Source organism: Diorhabda carinulata, chromosome 2 (assembly GCF_026250575.1).
Source record: "Diorhabda carinulata isolate Delta chromosome 2, icDioCari1.1, whole genome shotgun sequence".
NCBI classification, from domain to species: domain Eukaryota; kingdom Metazoa; phylum Arthropoda; class Insecta; order Coleoptera; family Chrysomelidae; genus Diorhabda; species Diorhabda carinulata.
This window is the reverse complement of record NC_079461.1, coordinates 21,179,922-21,199,748: the sequence shown is the minus strand read 5'-3', so window position 1 is coordinate 21,199,748 and position 19,827 is coordinate 21,179,922. Positions and strand designations below refer to the sequence as shown.

The 19,827-nt window shown below is 29.2% G+C and overlaps 2 protein-coding genes across 5 annotated transcripts in view; both read right to left on the bottom strand.

Annotated features, from left to right (window-relative positions):
• Positions 1-1,039: 1,039 nt before the first annotated feature.
• LOC130890657 (putative inorganic phosphate cotransporter) lies at positions 1,040-14,068 on the bottom strand. 2 transcript variants are annotated; one of them, XM_057794861.1, is made up of 9 exons: positions 13,676-14,068; positions 4,814-5,013; positions 4,485-4,733; positions 4,312-4,399; positions 2,962-3,182; positions 2,753-2,902; positions 2,534-2,666; positions 1,721-1,962; positions 1,040-1,637 (listed from the first exon to the last, which is right to left on the bottom strand). In XM_057794861.1, exons 1-9 carry the CDS (start codon positions 13,746-13,748, stop codon positions 1,434-1,436), a joined length of 1,560 nt encoding a protein of 519 aa, XP_057650844.1. In that variant the 5' UTR covers positions 13,749-14,068; the 3' UTR covers positions 1,040-1,433. The 2 variants fall into 2 exon arrangements, with proteins under 2 accessions (XP_057650844.1, XP_057650843.1); XM_057794860.1 differs by lacking the exon at positions 13,676-14,068 and adding an exon at positions 7,139-7,504.
• A 1,868-nt stretch (positions 14,069-15,936) lies between these two features.
• Positions 15,937-19,827, bottom strand: part of LOC130890879 (lipase 3-like) — a 19,929-nt gene continuing 16,038 nt past the window's right edge. For all 3 annotated transcript variants that reach the window (XM_057795280.1, XM_057795277.1, XM_057795278.1), the window contains exons 3-8: positions 19,045-19,231; positions 18,875-18,989; positions 18,468-18,714; positions 17,623-17,778; positions 17,340-17,570; positions 15,937-16,177 (exon numbers count right to left, since the gene is read on the bottom strand). In XM_057795280.1, the coding sequence (XP_057651263.1) occupies positions 16,019-16,177; positions 17,340-17,570; positions 17,623-17,778; positions 18,468-18,714; positions 18,875-18,989; positions 19,045-19,231 (1,095 nt within the window). In that variant the 3' untranslated portion in view covers positions 15,937-16,018. The remainder of the gene's footprint in view (positions 16,178-17,339; positions 17,571-17,622; positions 17,779-18,467; positions 18,715-18,874; positions 18,990-19,044; positions 19,232-19,827) is intronic.

The following is a 19,827-nucleotide window of genomic DNA, read 5'->3' as shown; positions in this document are numbered from 1 at the left end:
TTTCTCAGGACGCGGCAGCCATTACGAAATTTTATTTTCAATATTAATGTCCCGAGTGCATGTCAAATTGTCGATAATTTAATTTTCTCGAGTGCGCGAATGCGCACGAGAGGAAAATATGAGACAATTTGACATGCACGAGAGGGCATTTTGGCAGACTATTTCCTGAGAAAAATTTAATTTAAAATAAACAATAATTGTTCCTTTTCTTAAAATATAAAGTTAAAACCAAATGATGCTTATTAATCCTAGACGAAAATTTGGCACTAGTGCAAATTATCGATAATTTGCACTAGTGCAGTATTATCGCTGAAATTTGATCGTTGCTAGGTAAACATAAAATATTACAGCTTTTTGGTTGGCTTAAATTTTTCGAAGGAAATAGTCTTTATAATCTGACATCTAACATTATTTGCATCACCAAAATATGTGTTCATTCTATTTGATTTCATAAAAAAAATTATATTCATTTATGAAATTTACTGAACGATTTACAATATTTAATTAGTCACAAACAACTGATTTCAGGTATTCATGATGCGCATCAGCAGTGCGCTGTCACTTGAGTACATAGCTTTGTTCGCGTATTTAATTCCCAACCCAATTATAATTCGCGGGTCTTTTAGTAACAACTTCGCCATTATAAATCACATAAATCACTGATCACAAATAGTTTTATTCATACAAATTGTTTTAGAAGAAAAAAAAATGATAATTCAAATTTGTTTTGTGTATAACTTAGTTCCATGATTCTTTTCTGTATTTCCATGGTTCGATACGGATAAGAGTGGATTAATCTAGATAGCGCTGTTGACATTTTTTTATACATGGATTAACATTTATTTTTGAGGTTTTTGTAGTTTTGATAGTCAATTTGAATTAAAATACCGATTATTTCACCTAGAAATAATGTTTTTTTAGTAATTAATTATTTTTTCTTTATTATGTTAATTTCTTATGAGATGAATTTATAGGTTGTATATACGGGGTTTAGAGGAAGTACTAGTGAAAGAGGTGAACAGGTTCGTAATGTAAAAAATTTTTACTCAAAAAGTAAATTTATTTCCATCATTATAACAAGGTTTCCATTAAAGTCAACAATATCATCAACACCAAAAAAATGTATGTATAATAAAAATACCAATTACATCAATTTTTCGAATTTTTTTTTAAGTTAGTCAATTTTTCATAAACCTCATATTGACCACTCCTTAATACTAATATATAAAATACTTTTGGTAATAATAATTTAAAATTAAATTTAAAAGCTGCCAGGACAGGTTTAAGTAATTTTATGGAATATCCTCGAAAATTTTTAAACAAAAAATGTGTTTGCCACTACGAGCATTAAATTTATTAAACTGAATAATTAAATCTAAAATTTTTAAAAATACATCACATCTTTTTTGAATATACTTTTATAAAAAATCCCATTAAGCACGAGTAGTAACGAACCCTGTATCATCGTTCGATTTTTTCTTTTCCGGTTCATCATTCGGGATTCTTTTCTCAGGTTCTTCGTAAGGTTGATCCCACGGTTGCCGTTGTCCAGAACCGAAAATAATGTAAAACGTGCAACAGCCAGCGTAAACCGCGGCCGCGGTGACGAAAACAGTTCTCCATTTGGCAACGCTGGGCTGTAACAAAATAACCATTTCAACCCCTCCCCCATCTTGTCATTTGTTAAAAATGATTCAAAAAGGATTTTTTATGAGCTTACCGTTCCGACAACGACGTGTCCGGCATAAATTGGTGCGAGTAAACCGGCTAAATTTGCCATACAGTTTGTAAAAGACATAAGTATGCCGGCGAATTGGGGGGATATATCCAAATGGTTGACCTTGAAACCGGAATAGATACCACCGTTTAAACCAACTCCGATAGTTAAAAGTATAACCGTTAACCATTTATTGCATCCTGTAAACGACACTGCTACTAAAGCTATCGCTGGACCATATTGACCTGTAAAAACATTTACGAAACGATAAAAGCAAATGAGAAATTATGGAATAAAATATAAATATACATCACAGGTTTTTTACATAAAACAATAATATTGAAATTCGTATGTTTTGCTGAATACGGTCCTGCTTACATTCCAAATAAAATAATGATAGATCTTTGACGTTGATTGATCGTTGATATATTTCTTGCTACAATTTACGTTTTTATGGACTCTAATGTATTGATACCTTCAAAAATTTCAAAATTACATCCTTAAAAATAGAAAAAAAAATCATAAATAATTTATTTCGTAAATTAACACTCCATTTGTCAAACTTTCACTAGTTATGCAAAACATTACACGTGAGTATAAACAATTGCATACATGCAGTAATGAAACACGAAATGACGTTCCTTATGTGCCTTATAAATAAAAGCTAAATACTATTAAAGTTTTAGATTATTTCACCATCTTGTCATGTTGTCTGATTGTGAAAATAATCGTAGCCTATAGAAAACTTCGTTATTGTAAGGTAAATAATAGAAATTATTTATATGGGTTGTATTAAGGAAATTCTTGTAAACTTACCAATTCCATTTATGAGCTTTCTAACGATGGTGTGGGTGAAATGTGGTTTAGTTAACAAATAATCCGCAACATGGCTGATAAATATGGAAAATAGCCACATTGCCAAATATGGAAGTGCTGATAATACTCCGTTCTAAGAAAATTATAACGAAAAACGCTATTAATTAATTTTTTCAGGTAATTATCAATTTATTAAAAATATATATATAATTAACTTACGTCTTTAATACTGAAATGATGGATTTGTTTCATGTACGTTGGCAATTCAGTCATAAGAGTTTCATAGCCATAATTGTGTCCCATGTGGGCCAAAAGAATCGCGTAGAATGGTAAAGATGTTAAAATTGACATCCAAGGTATTGGTGGAATCTATATATAATCGAATAAATTATCCTCATGAAAATAAGTAACTGGTAGTTGTCACTTACCGGTAGACCGATTTTGCTTCCTAATTCTTTTTGTATATACAATCTTTCCTCGACGTTCATTTTGGTATGAGATTGGGGATCTTCGTAAACTAATATCAGGAAGAATATACACCAAACAGTACCTATCGTACCGAATACATAAAATATTGAAGGCCAACCGAATCTACATTCTGATAATAATCCACTGAGCGGCATAGATATCACAGTACCAAATTGAGCTCCTATAATTAATAAATAATGTTACGAACTCCCACTTCATGGATCGTAAAGCCGATCCTGTTTGATTATTGTGTATTAATTCAGCGCACTGTTGAAGAACAGTTTAAATACGCGAAACTAATCCATATATTTGATGTACTTTAAGACTAAAATCGTAAATCGTGGAAATAAAGATGGACGATATGTTTGAAGTATGACAGTTATGAGTTAATGAAGAGGGAAAATAATAAAAGCTGCATACTGAAAATGTACATCAATATTGGTTGATATCAGTAGAAATTAATATAAAATTGCGGTACAGATTACAGATCGATAAGTCTGGTAAATAAATCATTAAAGATTTTATGAGATATCAGTTACCTTGCATTTATATTTACTAGAAATATATTAGTTTGCATATTATTTGTTTACAGACCTTGACATTACTACTTTATTCGTTCAAACTCGATCTAATTATATAATATATAATAAATACGTAATTTAATATTGAATTTTCTACAACGCAATAAAATATGAAAATATTGCCTTTTTTTATCAGTTTTAACATTTACAGGAACTGAATAAAAATGAATAGTACGTTGTGCTTCTAAAATATAATTATATAATCATGCCAAAATCTACATATTAATATATTTATTGAAATCAATCAATTAATTGTAGATATAACGATAAATTTAATTATAACATCAACATGAAGTTAGTCATTTAAAAAATTACTGGATAGCTGTCACATAAGATGTATTTCGATAATCTTGAATAGAACATAAAGTCATTTGTGGCTATCTCTTTTTAACGTCTAAAATAACGTATGTCTATAATTAAATGATAAATGTGAATTCATTTTCTACCCGCAGTAGAAAAGGATATAATGAATAAAGTTAGTGTTTTATTATTTTTACTGTTAATTACGTTAACGTATATATAAATTGTATTTACGTTGTTGTCAGATTGTAATTTCTTCCTATAATACTTTGAAATTACATTAAACTACTAACATCGATGTTTATTGAAAGTTAGGTTAGATTGAAATTTATAGAGATTATTCAATGAAAAAAAAGCGAATTGTGATTTTAATTAGGATATGGTGATGAGTATTAAGAAGGAACGTGTGATTTAAGAAAAAGATAGTACCTGCGTAAATAAATGCTCCCATTCGACTTCGCTCGTTTGGAGGAATCCATTTTGCTAGCAAGGAATGCGTGCATGGTACAATAGGTCCCTAGACAAAAAACGTCGTTGAAATTCATTTCAAATACACGATTGAGTAGTTTTTTCTTTCTCTATTTTTCCGTCAATCTACTCACCTCTCCGAGTCCTTGTATGAATCTAACCGCGATAAGCCACCAAATGCCCATTTCGGCTGCGATAGGTACAAGTAGTCCAAACAACGAGTTAATCAACATCCCAACCCCCAAGAAATAAATATTCCCGTAACGTTTAGCTAGTATACCAAAAGGAATTTGAGTGATGACGTAACCATAGAAAAATGAGCTGAGCACGTAACCTTGGACATCAGTAGGCCACACGAATTCACCTTCGAGTTCCGATTTTACCTAAAGGAAAAGGCTCGATAATTTGCCATCTCACCCCATACGAGAGGTTACTATTTATTTCTTTCAAAAATTTAACCTACTGGAGTTTTGGTGTCGTTCACGTTGATTTCAACTCCGCATTCGTCATCGACGGATATAGCTGAGTCGTGAGAACTGTGGCCTATAGCTGTGTGATTAACCATAGCTACAATGGCGACTGACATGTTGGTACGCATGATGTAAGCGTTCGCCATACCCAAAAAAAGCATAAACGTAACCGTATGTCTTGTTCCAAACCATCCTGAAACAAAAAACAATTTTTCATGAATCAAATCTAGTTAATTTCAAAAAATTGTGAATTTGACGTTTATAAAAATATATCACAAGAAATACGACTTATTAGAAATAATGGCAACGTCGCTTTTGACGATTAGTACTATTTTCAACATTATACTTAATAATTACTATTTATTTGAACTAGTGGCAACGTCGCAATTCAATAATGGTTTAGTAATATAAACATGTCTCCTGTTTGTAGATCCGTTTAATCAATTTCATTCATAAATTTAGAGTTAGGCAGTCATTTTACGTCAGCATTGGTTCAAATAGATGTTTGCTATTAAAATTTGGTTAAAATGTTTTATAAATAGCAATATCGATATAAAAATAAAATAAAACGTCAGAAATAAATAAATCATATGATTATTCACAATAATAATAAAGATAATTGTTTATAATATGGATTTTCGTTATCGTATACTAGCGATTCCGCGATTATTTGAGTTTAAATCTTAACCTTATTTTTGTGGTTTATGATTTATATATTACAGTTAGTTTCGGAAGAAATATTACAGCCAAAAATGTTCAATTTCGAGTCCTTTTTACAGAGGTTCAGTTGAGGTAAATGCTAGATTAATATTCGAAAGTGATGAGTAACGATGTCTGCAAATATTGGATTGATCTGTTCAAGTTCGTTGAACTTGATTCTTGTTGCTAATAACCTTAATCACGTGACAATGAAACTGTTAAAATCAAGTTTGTTGGAATACGGAGTTCGGTCAATAAGTTCCACATGGTTTAAACAACAAAAAGTTGAGAGCTCGTGAGTTTTAATATTAATATAAATTAATTCCAGTCTATAATGGTTATGTAATTTTTTTATTACAAAATGATTTTATTTTTTAATAATACGGAATAAAGTAGTCTCAATTATACAGGGCGTTTGTTTTATTTCGTAAAATTATCATTTTATGGTGTTTTGTTTTGTAAAACAATACATGATTTTTTTATCGTTATAGTTTATAACTTGCTTGGGAGTAATTTATATTACATATACAGAGTGTACCAAATGAGTTGTAATTCTAATTTTTATTCATTTATAAGTTACAAATATTAAATAAATACAAATTTTTTGCTACATTTTGAGTGGGGTCGAAAAAATTGAATAATTGGAATTTTTCGTTTTTTAAAAAAATATTTTAATGCACCACAGGGTTCAGATTTAAGTTTTAATAGATTATTGCAAATATTTCGCTTTCTATAAAAGATACGTCAAAATTTATTGAAACGAATTTTATAGAAAATCTCAAGTCCTACATTTTTTGTTTGAAACATTTTTCCATGTCTTTACATTTTTTAGAGATAAATCCAAAAAAGTATTTTTTAGGTAGTTTTTTTCAATTATTTCGGTTTTTATAATAAATACATCAAAATTCATTGAAACAAATTTCATAAAAAATTTTAATCCCTACTTTTTTGTTCGAAACTTTTTTTCATATCTTTCCATTTTTTTGAGATAACTAAAAAAATTATTTTTTAGGGTAGTTTTTCATCATTTTTTACCCCTTCAATGCAATTAAACAAATTTTAATTATAAATTATTGAAATGTATGCTGAAATACATAATGGAAAAATATTTCCCCTTATAAAATTCTAAATAGCACGCCAAAATTCACATCAACACAAAATGTTGAAGGTTAAAGGTCACATTTTTTCTGAAATATCTCGTTAACGGCTACTTTTATCGAAAAAACGATAATCATTAAATTTGTAGTTTAAGAAATTCCCCACAAAAAATATACTATGACTTTTTTTCGTACGATTAACGGTTTACGAAAAAAATTTAATCGAAAATTCGTTATTTGAAATAATGAAAATAATTTAATAATAGATTAATAAAAGTAATTTTTTTTATAACTCGGTAGATCATAGATGACAGTTTATAGAATGTTGTATACAAATATCAATAATACGAACCACCTGTATGTTTTGAACGGTTTTTATAATTTAATAAAGCCTTAGCAAATTTTTAAGCAGGACGCCACTGGAATATCTACTTATCGATCACGTGTTTCTTGTTTTCGTTAACAAGTATAAAAACAGCGAAAACACAAAACAAATTTGCAGTTTTTTTTAAACACCCTTACCTTGTTTTTTACAGATGTCGTCAGATTCCAATAACACAGCCACGTACTTTGTATGAGTGTAACTATTTTTTCTACTACTTTGCCAACTCATTTTTTAAAAATTATTAATAATAAAAGAATGTTATAGTCTTTATACTAATTAATTAAAAAAAATTAAAACTTCAACTTTCTTTTTTTCTTTGAAAAAACTTGCAAAAACTGTGTCGACCTAGGAAAAAATGTCATACTCCTACATTTAAATGAAAATATTTTTGACTTAATGGAAGCTAGTTCGACAGGCGCAACTAAAAAATGTTGTTCTGGCTATAGTTTTCACACTGCCGATGACTTTAAGGTTTAGAGAAATTAAGTTTTCGGTATTTATCTGGAAATATATATTCTAAACCTATTTCCACTTCCACTCATTCCCCTCAACCCGGTAAAACGTTGATTCAGTTAAGATTCCAAATTTCATCCTTGGCCACGTTGCCAAATCAACTGTTTAATAGATACTGGAATGAAAATAAACGTGCACTTGAAATCTACTAAACCAAACCAGTTCATATTTTTTTAAACATGTTTTCTACGACTATTTAACAATATCGACATACATCGTTGTAATTCATAAGTAAATAACTATTCAAGAACCAATCGTAATATATGACAGACTATTAGACACCATTTTGTTATAAATATATATATCGAATATATCGAGAAAGTTATATTTTCTTCTTTTTTATCTTTAAAATTTATTCAAATCCAATTTGTAAATATTTCTCAAACAAATTAAAAAAAGCCTCAGAAAAATTTCCCGTAGTGGCAACGCTGGATTAAAGCTAGAATCGCTTGGAACTATTTTGCGCATGATCTAGGATCACATTGTTCCTTATGAATAAGAAAGAAATACCCCACTCAGCGAATTTCCTACGTATACAGACAATTTATGTTGTCTCATTAATCATAGTTATTAAAGATTAGAAAATAATCGGCAGTTATAGATATTTAAATCTGTAGTAAAATGGCTGCGTCTTATATACCACACGTGACTTGAAAATAAAAATTTTATTTCTTTTATAAAGATCATTGATATGAGATTATGAAATAAATCTACTTGTGGCTAAGGAAACTTTAAATCAAATTACATTTAAAAATATAGTTTTATGTCTTCTTTATACATACTCTTCATATAGACATCAAAAAGATTCAAATCAATTCCAAAAATCATAAATGTATCTATAAGTAGGCAACACTTTATACATTATTGTATTGCAAATTTTCTATTGATAGATCTCAAGTCATTAGAAAAATCATTTATTTGATATAATAAGTAAGTAAAAGTGATAGTAGTGTCATGTTTAATAATATTCTATGAGGTTTTCAAGTTAATCTTATTAATTTCGTTGTTGTATGGTAAAAAAAATTTAGAATGCATGTAGACATTTAAACAAATCGTTCATTTCCTCTTTTACATGTGATAAAAGGGAGTTCTAATTGGAAAATTGTTCTTTTTAATTAAAAACAATACAATCGACCTTGTTTTCTGGGTTTATTTTTCCCAGGAACCGATTGTGTTTACCCGAACGCACTAATAACTTCATAAATAGATTAATCTGGACTCGAAAAGAATGTACATAATCGTACTCTATATGATACAAAATGGGGGAAATTGAAATACATTATGTTAGGGGTGGTTGTATAATAATAAAATAACCCCATTATTGATATAAATGTTTAAGCAATATGTATTTACGTATACAACGTGTTTTTTTCAAAACAATATCTAGTGATAAGCACGCTCCTCGAACCAATGTTGCCAAAATTGAAGAGTTTGATTCGATTTACAGGAACTTTTTTATTATACAGCAAATATTTTCAATAGAATAAATATGCCTATATTCTAATATAATTATAGTTGAAGATATTCGTTTAAGAAGTCTGGCAACACTGTCAATCTGTCACGTTTGTATAACAGCGGCGAACAGATGACGAATCTTTCAAATCCATCATATTCTATGATTTGTGTTTTTATTTACTTCTTTATTTTCATACTAACAATAGGTTTTATTATTTCATTTCGTTATTAAATTTGTAAACTAGTGATCATAAGAATCAAATTACCCAGAACGTCAAAATATGAAAAAGAAGAAGAAGAATCATATAAATCGTAAATGTTTTACAGCGGAGTTTTAAAGAATGCATCAAATTTTGAGGTCTTGAACGTTTATCCTTGACTTGAGTCGCGAAACCGGCTCACATACCTTCTTCGAGCGAAATTTCACTAAAACTTGTTTCAATATAATTGATACCTTGCCTGTACGAAATTTTTTAATATGTTCAAATTTCCCGATCATCTCTCAACCGGTTTGTTGTTTTTAAATATCAATATACTTAAAAATAATTGAAAATTTTCAATCACTGCTTATTTTTATTGTTTTTATTTCATCCCACTATAAAATGAACATTGCAAAAAGTATCTTACGACATTTCAATGGGAATTGAATGATATTTTACGTAATTGAAATTTGCCATAAACTTGTTTTTATACAGATTTTATAATAAACGTCCTTCATTAAAAATATTACGTCGTATATCTTTTGTTTTCACTTAGTATACGGAGTGGTCAAAGAAATTTATACTGTATTCGATATAGATTTTTAGAGATATAATTTTTGTATTTCTGAATGGTGAAAATAAGTGTCTGATAATTTTTCTAACCTCTCAATTTTTTTAATATTTACATGAAATATCTGTATATATCGATATAGCAACATGGCGGCAGCGCCTGTCATGTGATGAAATTGTTCCACCACTGGAAATGTTTTCAACTACGATAAAATAAAAATATTGTCGATATTTATCAACAACATCGTAATTACATCGTTAAGTGAGGTGTGCTATGAAAAAAATTACTTCCTGTAATAGAAGTTACGCAGAATTGCTCGATTATTTGTATCCATTTAGCAGTTCTCTATAGGTTAAAGATTATTTATTATATTTTGTTAGGGGAATGCTAGATGGCGCTACGATTTTATTAGCATTTAAACTTTTTTTGCATACACTAAATTACGGATTTTTTATAACGTTTCTGGTATTAATAAACATGGATTCATAGTCAAATATTGTGTGCTTTCAATATTATCATTTCAATACGAATAGATTAAACAAATAGTAAAAGTTCGTTGAGATTTTTAAATTGTTGGTAATATTATAATGAAATTACAGATAAATTTGTTTAAATTCCTATTACAATAAAAAATCACGAGGAAATCATATAATTAAGATCTTAGAACTTAAATGTTTCAAAATATTTGTTAATTTCAAAATAGTGGATAAAAAATGGCGACGTACATAAAGTTCCCGATATTTTTATAATAATATCTACAATTTAAACGTTTTCAATTGCTAAAAATTTCTTTTGCAGTTTTAAGTAATTATTAAAAAATATGGCACCTCAATTAATGAAACTTTTTATTTTTTTAGTCCACATAAATGATCCCGTGACAACGATTGTAAAGGTTAACATCCCTGGTATTCTATAATATTTTGTAATAACATTTAACAGTAAATATCAAGATTTCAAATTTGTTTGTAGGTGATATATTGATCTGCATAAAAATTGAATTGTATCGAAGTTATTGAATATAAATTAGTCAATTAACAATTGATTATTATTGTTCAGTTACAGGAAATATCGACCGGATACGTCAAGGTTATTGATCACGTGTTCAATCTTTTAACATTAAAATGAATATTAATAATAATAATTATATTTATATTAACGATTTAAACCACCCTCTATGGTTATATAAATAGAAATCTTTAAATGTCGAAGGTGTAATAATATATAATTTTGGAATGACGTCATAACTACCTGTCATATTGTTTCGAGAAACTACGCATTATTTATAAATATTATTGGTAGTAGTGTTTTATTTTTATTTTTTTGTACAAAGACATTCATTTCCATAAAAAACGCTTGAAACAATCAATTCTTTACATACAAATTAAAAAAATCTTTGTTTGCCACGACAATATGGCCGACTTTTCAAGTCACGTTACTCGAAATGACCTATTTAGTAATTAGTTCACGTATAACATGATGTAGAACAATTTTAGTATACTTAATATTCTTTGCAGACATTATTTGCATACTTTAAACCTTGTGTACCTCTATTTTTTTCCAGAAACTGTGAGGTCAAACATAAATAATAAATAGTGTAAACAGTAGGACTAAATTTAACATTTTGGTGTAATCACAGCACGAAACCGTTCTTGTATCTTATCGCCCATCTCTATGAAATGTTTTTATTTCTGCTTTCTCTTACATTTTTTCAATTTCAAATTTCTTTTGTTGATTTTATGTGATATCCATTGACAGTTACTTTCATAAATTTTAAAAAATATGTAAGTGATTCAATAAGAATTCAAATTCAATTACTAAAATGACTAGCATAATTCAATTCATATTAATAGGATATAAAAAAAAGTTACGATCTATAAGCACCAAACTAAAGTAAACACTAATAATTTTAAATAAAAGTGGAGATTAATTTTCCAATAGATAATTGAAAAACATTCTTCTTTTTTTATGTGAATATTTTTATATAAACGGCATAACCCCACTTAATGTAAATGATTTAGAATGGCTTATAATGTTTCGGTTCATTATAAGCAGTTTAATGGTTCCTATTTCCGGTATATCGACTACGGATTTATATTTACAAATTGTAATAGAAATTTTTGAAATTGAAATGTGTACCATAAAAAATTTTATATTCAAATGAAAATAAGCAATTGAATTTCCTTTTCATACAGGAATTTATTGAATAACAACGATTTCAAATCAGACAAATAGTATGTAAGATGGATCAAATTAAGCATGTCAACTGTCAACAACAACTAAGTTCGCATAATATCTTACATTGAATTAGGTTATTCATTTAGCTAAATTTGTATACGTGTGATAATCACACTCTTAATAACCCATCACAATGAGGCCATTTCAGAAAAAAAAACGAAGAATATGGATTTGATTATACAAGATTTTGGTTTTTCATTACAATGTTAGATTTTACGTTGTTTTATTTTTTTATCTAACTCAGTAACACAAATAATGTTTAAATTACCATTTTATTAACAGTTAAACTGTATTTTAATCACGAACAAAATGATTGGAACCGAACTTATTATTACAGTATGTATTGATACGAGGAATATCGAAAATATAACTACGTTTCTTTTGGAAAATATTTCTATTAAACAACAATAATTGAATATTTGTAATGTAATATCATTGAAATAAAACGTTTTTATTGGATTTTAACGTAGATATAACTATATCGGGTGGTAACATGAGAAACAAATTGTTCTTGAATTTACTTAGATGATAATTATTGTAGAATGAAATTTTGTGAAACTATAGTGAAAAAACTCAAGTAAAGTAAAATGATAAAAAATTAAAATAATCGCCACACTGTTAGATAAATATAACCTACAAACTTTTTCGAGTTCTGTTATTCGACTATTATTTATACAAGGTTTGTTTAAAAAGTTTTATTTATTATATCACATCATAATATCATTCATCTAGGATACATAAACTTATTTTGCGCGCTCTTTCCATACAATAAGATCTAAAACATTGACTAGACAATTTCGATGTATTCAGTCCAACTTAGCACGTAATATGACGGGTAGGTGTAGAGTAAATAACATTTTACGCGACTATTTCAGGTCTTTTGGACGATTTGATCTTAATAACAATATACTTTAATAGTGTTTAGAATGCTATATTTTGAAGTAACAAAAAAATGATGAAATTGGAACAAGAAAAATGGATTATCAAGGAAAATATGGTGAACAGAGGTGATAGAAGACTTAAGAGAGATAGAGGAAGGAATTCAGGACTGTAAAACGAAAGAAATAATAGAAAAAAGTGGAAGGGAATCATTTCCAAGCTGTGTGTAGCATCTATACATATTCATAATATTGTTTGAATGATTTAGTGTAGTGTATATTTATTAAATCTTCATATGAAGAAAGTATAGAGTTAAAAATGAAATGTAGGCCTTCACTAAATATTATTATAGAAAAACTGTTGTAAATAGATAAAAAAATATACAAAACAATTTATTTAAGATATCTATTTGTTTTGTGGTTGTAAAAATGCATTATATTGTTTATTTTTGGTTGCGATAGAGCTTGGATGAAAATAAGGGTCATTGTTTTAGTAATTCATCATTTTTGTGTGGCAATTCATCATTTTAGTCGAAAAAACCAACAGAAATTAAAAAAAAAGATAAATATTTGAGAGCAAGTGAAATTTTATAACACGAATTGCCCCTGTAGGAACGTTAAGTATTTTAACAAAAAGAAGTACATCTGTAATTAAAATTCAAACATTTAAGTACCACATAACTATCATAAAAATCAAATATCTATGATATAATTTTATTCTATTATCGGAAAACCTTGTATAAAAGCTGTAGCTAATTGTATGATATCAATTCACTTCACTGATTTAGTATAATGAAATATATAATGTAAAAAGCTACTTACCCAAAGAAATATTAGCAGATTTTTCAAATGAAGGAAGTCTCTTTTCCAGATCGTATCTGTTTTTATGAACCATTATTATTATTTAACTAATATACCGATTTATATGGAAATCAACTTTTTGGAACGATTAAAATATGGAAAAATAGATATATTTGCGAGAAAAAGAAAGCCGAAACGTAATGAAATTAATACATTTTATCCTAGAAAGGCATTATTACTATTTGGCGGTAAATAAGCTGCGCGTATATCTTCGTAAGTGTGAAGTTTGTCGATTTGGCGCGGTACCTCCCGCGCGAGCAGGTAGTTGACGGTCACTGTCACTGGTCGGCTCGCAGAAGCGCTTGTCTTTCTACCCACTTTTTTCATTTTCTATTCACGTGACTCGTTGATTCGAAATTAAAATATTTTGTAGAACAATTATCATAACTCGAGACTATTATTTTTCTACTTTTGTTAGAATAAATTATTAAAATAGTTTCGTAGTTTAGATAATAAATGAATACGTCTCGTAACCTTCACAAAACGAACATACAGTACAGTGCAATTAAACCGACCTACCCTCGTACATTGTTTTAGAACACGATAAATCAAAATTTTAAAACGACAAATTATGATTTTTAAAATTAAAAAAAAATTAAGAGTAATTAGATCGAGTATAGAAAACAAGATTTGGATCAGGAGATGGACGGCGTATTTAGAAGATAAAAAATAGCGTTATCGGCCCAAATATTCAGCTTAGGGAACGAAACATCCAAACAATCACTAAAAATGTCGATCAGAAGAGCTGAATCACGATCAGCAATGAAGATACCAAGAAAATAAATAAACACAAGTTTTTTATGAACCTGTCATTATTTACCTCGATAATTTTCTTTCTGGAAGTTAAAAAAGCGTCTTTTATCGTTAAGTCACATGGTATTACGTAATTATGAAGATAGTGATTGGTTGGGTACGACCCTGATAAAATTCAAGGTTATCAATGATTCACTAACTTCAAGGTCATTGTTTTCTTCCATTTTGGTGCCATAGGGAAATCAGAATTAGTTCCAAGGGGGTAATATCAAATAAACCAAGAAGAAAAACGTCAATATTGAACTTTTATTTCAAAAAATGAACCATAACTTATTCTACCCTCATAAAATTAATTTAGAACTTGTTTCTTGAATTCTGTTGCCCTTATACTCTTAAGAATCCAATACGATTGATTGTAGGCATAATTTTGCATGTTGTGGTATGCTGAACAATCTTTTTAAATGACGTCATGGCGAAAAAAGTCGTGTTTCTACGAAATACTATTCTTTCTAATTACTATGTATTTCATTGGATACAATAACATCCGTTTCCGGGACAAAAATAGTTGTTTGACCCCCTAATTACGGCCCTGAATACCTTTAACGGGCCCATAAATTCAATTTACTCAAAATCAATTGACGAAACGGAAAACTGTACACAAAGTGATAAATGACAGATGGATTATATATTAATTTAGTTCAATATTTCATTGCCAATTTTTTTCGATATAATTTATTTTTTTTGATGTGTACAATTCCATAAAAACTTAATAACCAACCGGCGTAAATAAATATTACGAAATATTACGTTGATTTGTGTAAAAATGCTTCCAAGGTTGACAATATGACAATTACTCAGCTGAATTTATTTAAAAATTAAATTTTTATTACTCTAATCTTGTAATAATTCCATATTTATATGTATGAATTAAACAATACAACTTATTATCTACGTTGAGTGTTATATTTGTATTAAAATAAACAGTTCTGAAATTTAATAGAAGCGGACCACCCTGTATGTTCGACACTCTTGTATTAACATACATTCTGTTTGTTAAGTTACTGTTCGAACCCCTCGTACACATATCTGTACGTAATTCGTCTTGAACTGTTGATTAAGTTACTTTCCGAACCCTTTGTACACATATTTGTACGTAATTCGTCGTGAACTGTTGATTAAGTTACTTTTCGAACCCCTTGTACACATATCTGTACGTAATTTGTCATGTCAAGTTTTTTTTTACCCCTTGTATACATATCTGCTCGAAGTCGGCATAGATTGTCAAGTTTTTTTTTAACACTCTGTACGTAATTTGTCACGGTTATAGGTCAAAACATTTAATTTTGTAATTATTGAATTATTGTGAAAACAATTTCGCGTGGATTTTTATAATTTGCAATTTTATTAATAAATGGAAGTGAATTAGGAAAATAAATAAGTGGAAAATTTGCTTAAAGTATTAGAATAAATTAATTTCACATCCGTATATTGATATAATTTTATTTTTGTAACCTGAAATGTTTAAAACAAATAATATTCTGAATAAATTTATTAGTAGTCTGTATAATTGCTAAGAAATTTGTATAAAGGTTTGTATACTAAATCTTTAGCGTCTTTTCCAAAAATATAATCGACGTGATTAAAAGAATCCATCTCAATTTCATATGTTCCTGCCAAGTTCTTGAGTTCACGTGCAAAACGTAGAACATCCTAAAATGGCCACATATTAAATGTAAAATAGAATGTAACGCCATCTGTGTATAACACGAGAACCAATAATGGACGATGAGATAATAGTTAAATAAATTCCTATTTTCTAATATTTCTATTTGAAAAATAATCTATATTACAATAGTGTTGAATTACAACAGTTTACTTGTAATGAAAATATATTAATCCTGCAGATGACACAACTAACCAATTATCTATCTATCTCTTGCTAATATCATTTCGCTTCAGTGAGATTAAGTAAAATGAGTCAAAGCCAGTGTTGCCAGATGACATAATAATCATAATTTAACAGGATTTTTATTGTTTTCGTAACGTAAATTTTATTTTCATTTAATTTTCGAATTTTTAACAAAAATAAAAAAAAATTTTTGTATTATAACTGTAGAGTAACTAAGAAAATGGTCGACAGAAAACAAAGTTCATTGTTGAATAGATTAGTGATAACGCCATTTATAATCACAATTTACTCATGTCATTTAGTCTATCATGTGGCACTAATGAAGAAATTCTATTGGACGTTAATCGGATCCAGCGCGAAAATAGTGAGCATTGGCATATTGTATAGCGTGCTGGGGGCATTTCGATGTTTTATATAAAGAACTTGTTAAAGTACTGATAGAAAGGGAAATAACATCAGTATACCATTCTCTAATCTATTCTGATTGGATCGCCATGACGTCGAAGTTGAAATAGCAGAAGAAACAGAATCGATTAGAGAGATATGGATTCCAATAGTACAATTGCAATTACATATATCCATCTCTATCTTTAATATCATTTTCGAACTAAATAATCTACTCGTTTCTAAACTCGCCACCAGAGGTAGTAAACAAATTCCTAATTATTAAATGATTATTTTTAATATTAAACTAGTATTTTATTCCTTTTTTTGTTTAAAGTCACTTAATATTTAATGAATTTAAATTTCAATTTTTAATTTCGATCATTTCAAACTGTACCTCAATATGAAATATTCAACGACATCTAGGCTAAACTTTACGAAGCTATTAAAAATGTGATTAATTTTTTGCAGCTCCCTATCAGTTCTGTAGGTTTAATACTAATATTACAACATAGATGACGCTACTTATATAAAATTGAAGGTATTTTATTTAAAAATTCATATTTTTGAATTACTTACCACTGGATTTGAAAGCCAATCATTTTTAGCGTACATCAAATAAATAGGATTTCTAATATTACTAATGTTATACGGGGGTGGATCAACAGTACCGTATTCAATGAAATTACCAACGCTTCCGTAATCGTATTTTTGAAAATTACCGCGATTATCAATTTCTTGAGCGTAATGTATAATTGTTTTAGTTGAGGATCCTGCTGGATCTTTTGCTAGTAAAACCGGTAAGATATCCTGAAAATCGTTTACTTCAAACAAAATTTTCAAAATGTTTCAAAGCACTTACGATATTAAATTCTTCTTTGTTGAAACCGCAAATTGCGAATATCAAATTTTCGCATATCTTTTCGTCGATTTTGAATAATTCGCATTGGGATGAAAGTATTTTCATCAGTTTACTATTCGGTAAAAATTCGTTGAAGTCTAAATGTTTTCGAAGCCACTACAAAAATTTTTTTCTCGTCGTTTTTATCATTAAATAGAGATGTAGATATAAGTTTTTACAGTTAGGTGGACTGCAACTTTGAGAATCATAAATATTTCGACGCTTTCTGACACTTTAAACGTGAAAAGAATAGGAATACATAATATGGACTCGATTTTTGAACTGATTTTTTACTTAAAAAGTCACAGTACATACAGTAACTGTTGCTTCTGTCCAACTATAATAATTGAAATGAAACGGACGAAAAACTGAACGACAGAACTGAAGTTATTCATAATAATTATGTGTATTAATTATTAATACACGGTACAGACGGAAGACTGAGCGACACATTTGTGTAAGTAATAGAGATGTAGAATATAAGTTAATACAATCACGTGAATTTCTACTTCTATTCTCTTCTGTCACATGAAATGTGAAAAGAATATGAATGCATGAAATGGAATCGATTTTTGAAAAAAATCTTTAATTAGCGTCAATTTCAATATATATTTTGTTTTGTAGAGTAACAGTTTATGTAACTGTATTATCTGAAGCCAACTCTTACAATTAAGACGTACGGAAGACTGAATGGATAGTATTAATTACCAGTTCATGTAACTGTTTGACAATAATTCAAATGAGACGGACGGGAGATTGAATGACAGACTTGTGTATGATAATAACTAGTAAAATAACGTTCTCACCTCTAATTCAGTAGTCAATGGCGCGAAGTATTTAATAGGGGATTTAATATGAGTCATGTAAGCTGCCGATCCCATTCCAACCATCACTTTAACGTTCTTGGCAAGTACAGGGTTTTCTGAAGCGAAAACGTAGAACATGGTTGTTCCCATTGAATGACCAATATAAATGATTTCTCCAGGTTTATTTGTAACTTTGGTAATGTAGGAAATTACTTTTGGTAAATCTTTAGTACCCATTTCGTGGAAGCTGGAACAATGTAGATAAGAAATGAATGTTAAGTTGTTGGATCAAAACCAACGAAATAGATTGTGATTTGCTCTGACGATATAATCAACGTAGTGGAAACTAGACATTGGGACGCTTTTTCAATGGAAACAAACTTTACCCCTAAACGATTTATGCTCACCTGAAATTCCAAAACGTAGCGTGGGTAGTTGGTAGTGACACATGACCTCTCGAATAGATGTTTCCTCTGCAATTTCCTAACCACACATCGTAACCAAGATCGGCCAAATAAAAGGCTAAAAATATCAACAACTTTCATCGATGATGAATTATAATGGTCAAAATGGTTACCTAACGTTTGGTTACCATTTATAATCCAATCAGCACTGCTTCCCATTAACCCGTGTTGCAAAAAAATAGGTTGTTGAGGACCCGAACCATTTACCTTTGGTATTCTATGTATCTCTAAGATAAACCCATCATCGGTAACTACAGTATGGGATTCCGAAGGGTAACCGTGTCTGGCTATCATTTGTGGCTAGAATAAGAAGTTTATTGGTGAATGCGCCGGGTACAACTTTTAAATGCGGCAAGTTTGCGTATTGTTTTATCAGCTGTTTCATATTTTGTGGCCACTTTTTACAGAGACGGTTTTAAGGATTTTTTGCTTGTTCGCGTTCTAGGTGAGAAGATTCTAGAATTTCAGGAAAATATAGTCAGTCTTAAATAATCTAATGTCATTCCGAACAGAGATAGATTGAAATAAATGTGAAAACAACAGAAATGCTTGAAATCGGGTCGATTTTTGAAAATCCGAAACAAACATTAAACTGTTTGATTTGATGCCGGCTCTAATAATTGGTTCAAATGATACGGACGGAAAACTAAACAATTTAATATATATACTACCAATCTAAAGAGAGAGAGAGAAAGAGACAGAGAGAGAGAGAGAGAAAGAGAGAGAGAGAGAGAAATAGAGAGTAAAGGGTAAAGTAGGATAGGATAAGGAGGATTTTTTTGGGGAAATTTGGAATGTTTGATTCGGCCCTGATATAGGAATTTTTTTTATCGAAGGAATGATCGAGGAAATTGAGGTAGGTTTCCGGGAGATCCTCGTATGCTGTTACTAGCAGT

What these genes read in the sequence shown, in the direction of transcription:
- LOC130890657 (XM_057794860.1), bottom strand. Translation starts at nt 7,229, where the DNA reads ATGAGTTGGCAAAGTAGTAGAAAAAATAGTTACACTCATACAAAGTAC. An exon ending in CGACATCTGTAAAAAACAAG is followed by an intron (nt 5,014 to 7,138) that starts GTAAGGGTGTTT and finishes TTTTTGTTTCAG; the next exon opens with GATGGTTTGGAACAAGACAT. An exon ending in TCATACAAGGACTCGGAGAG is followed by an intron (nt 4,400 to 4,484) that starts GTGAGTAGATTG and finishes TTTTTTGTCTAG; the next exon opens with GGACCTATTGTACCATGCAC.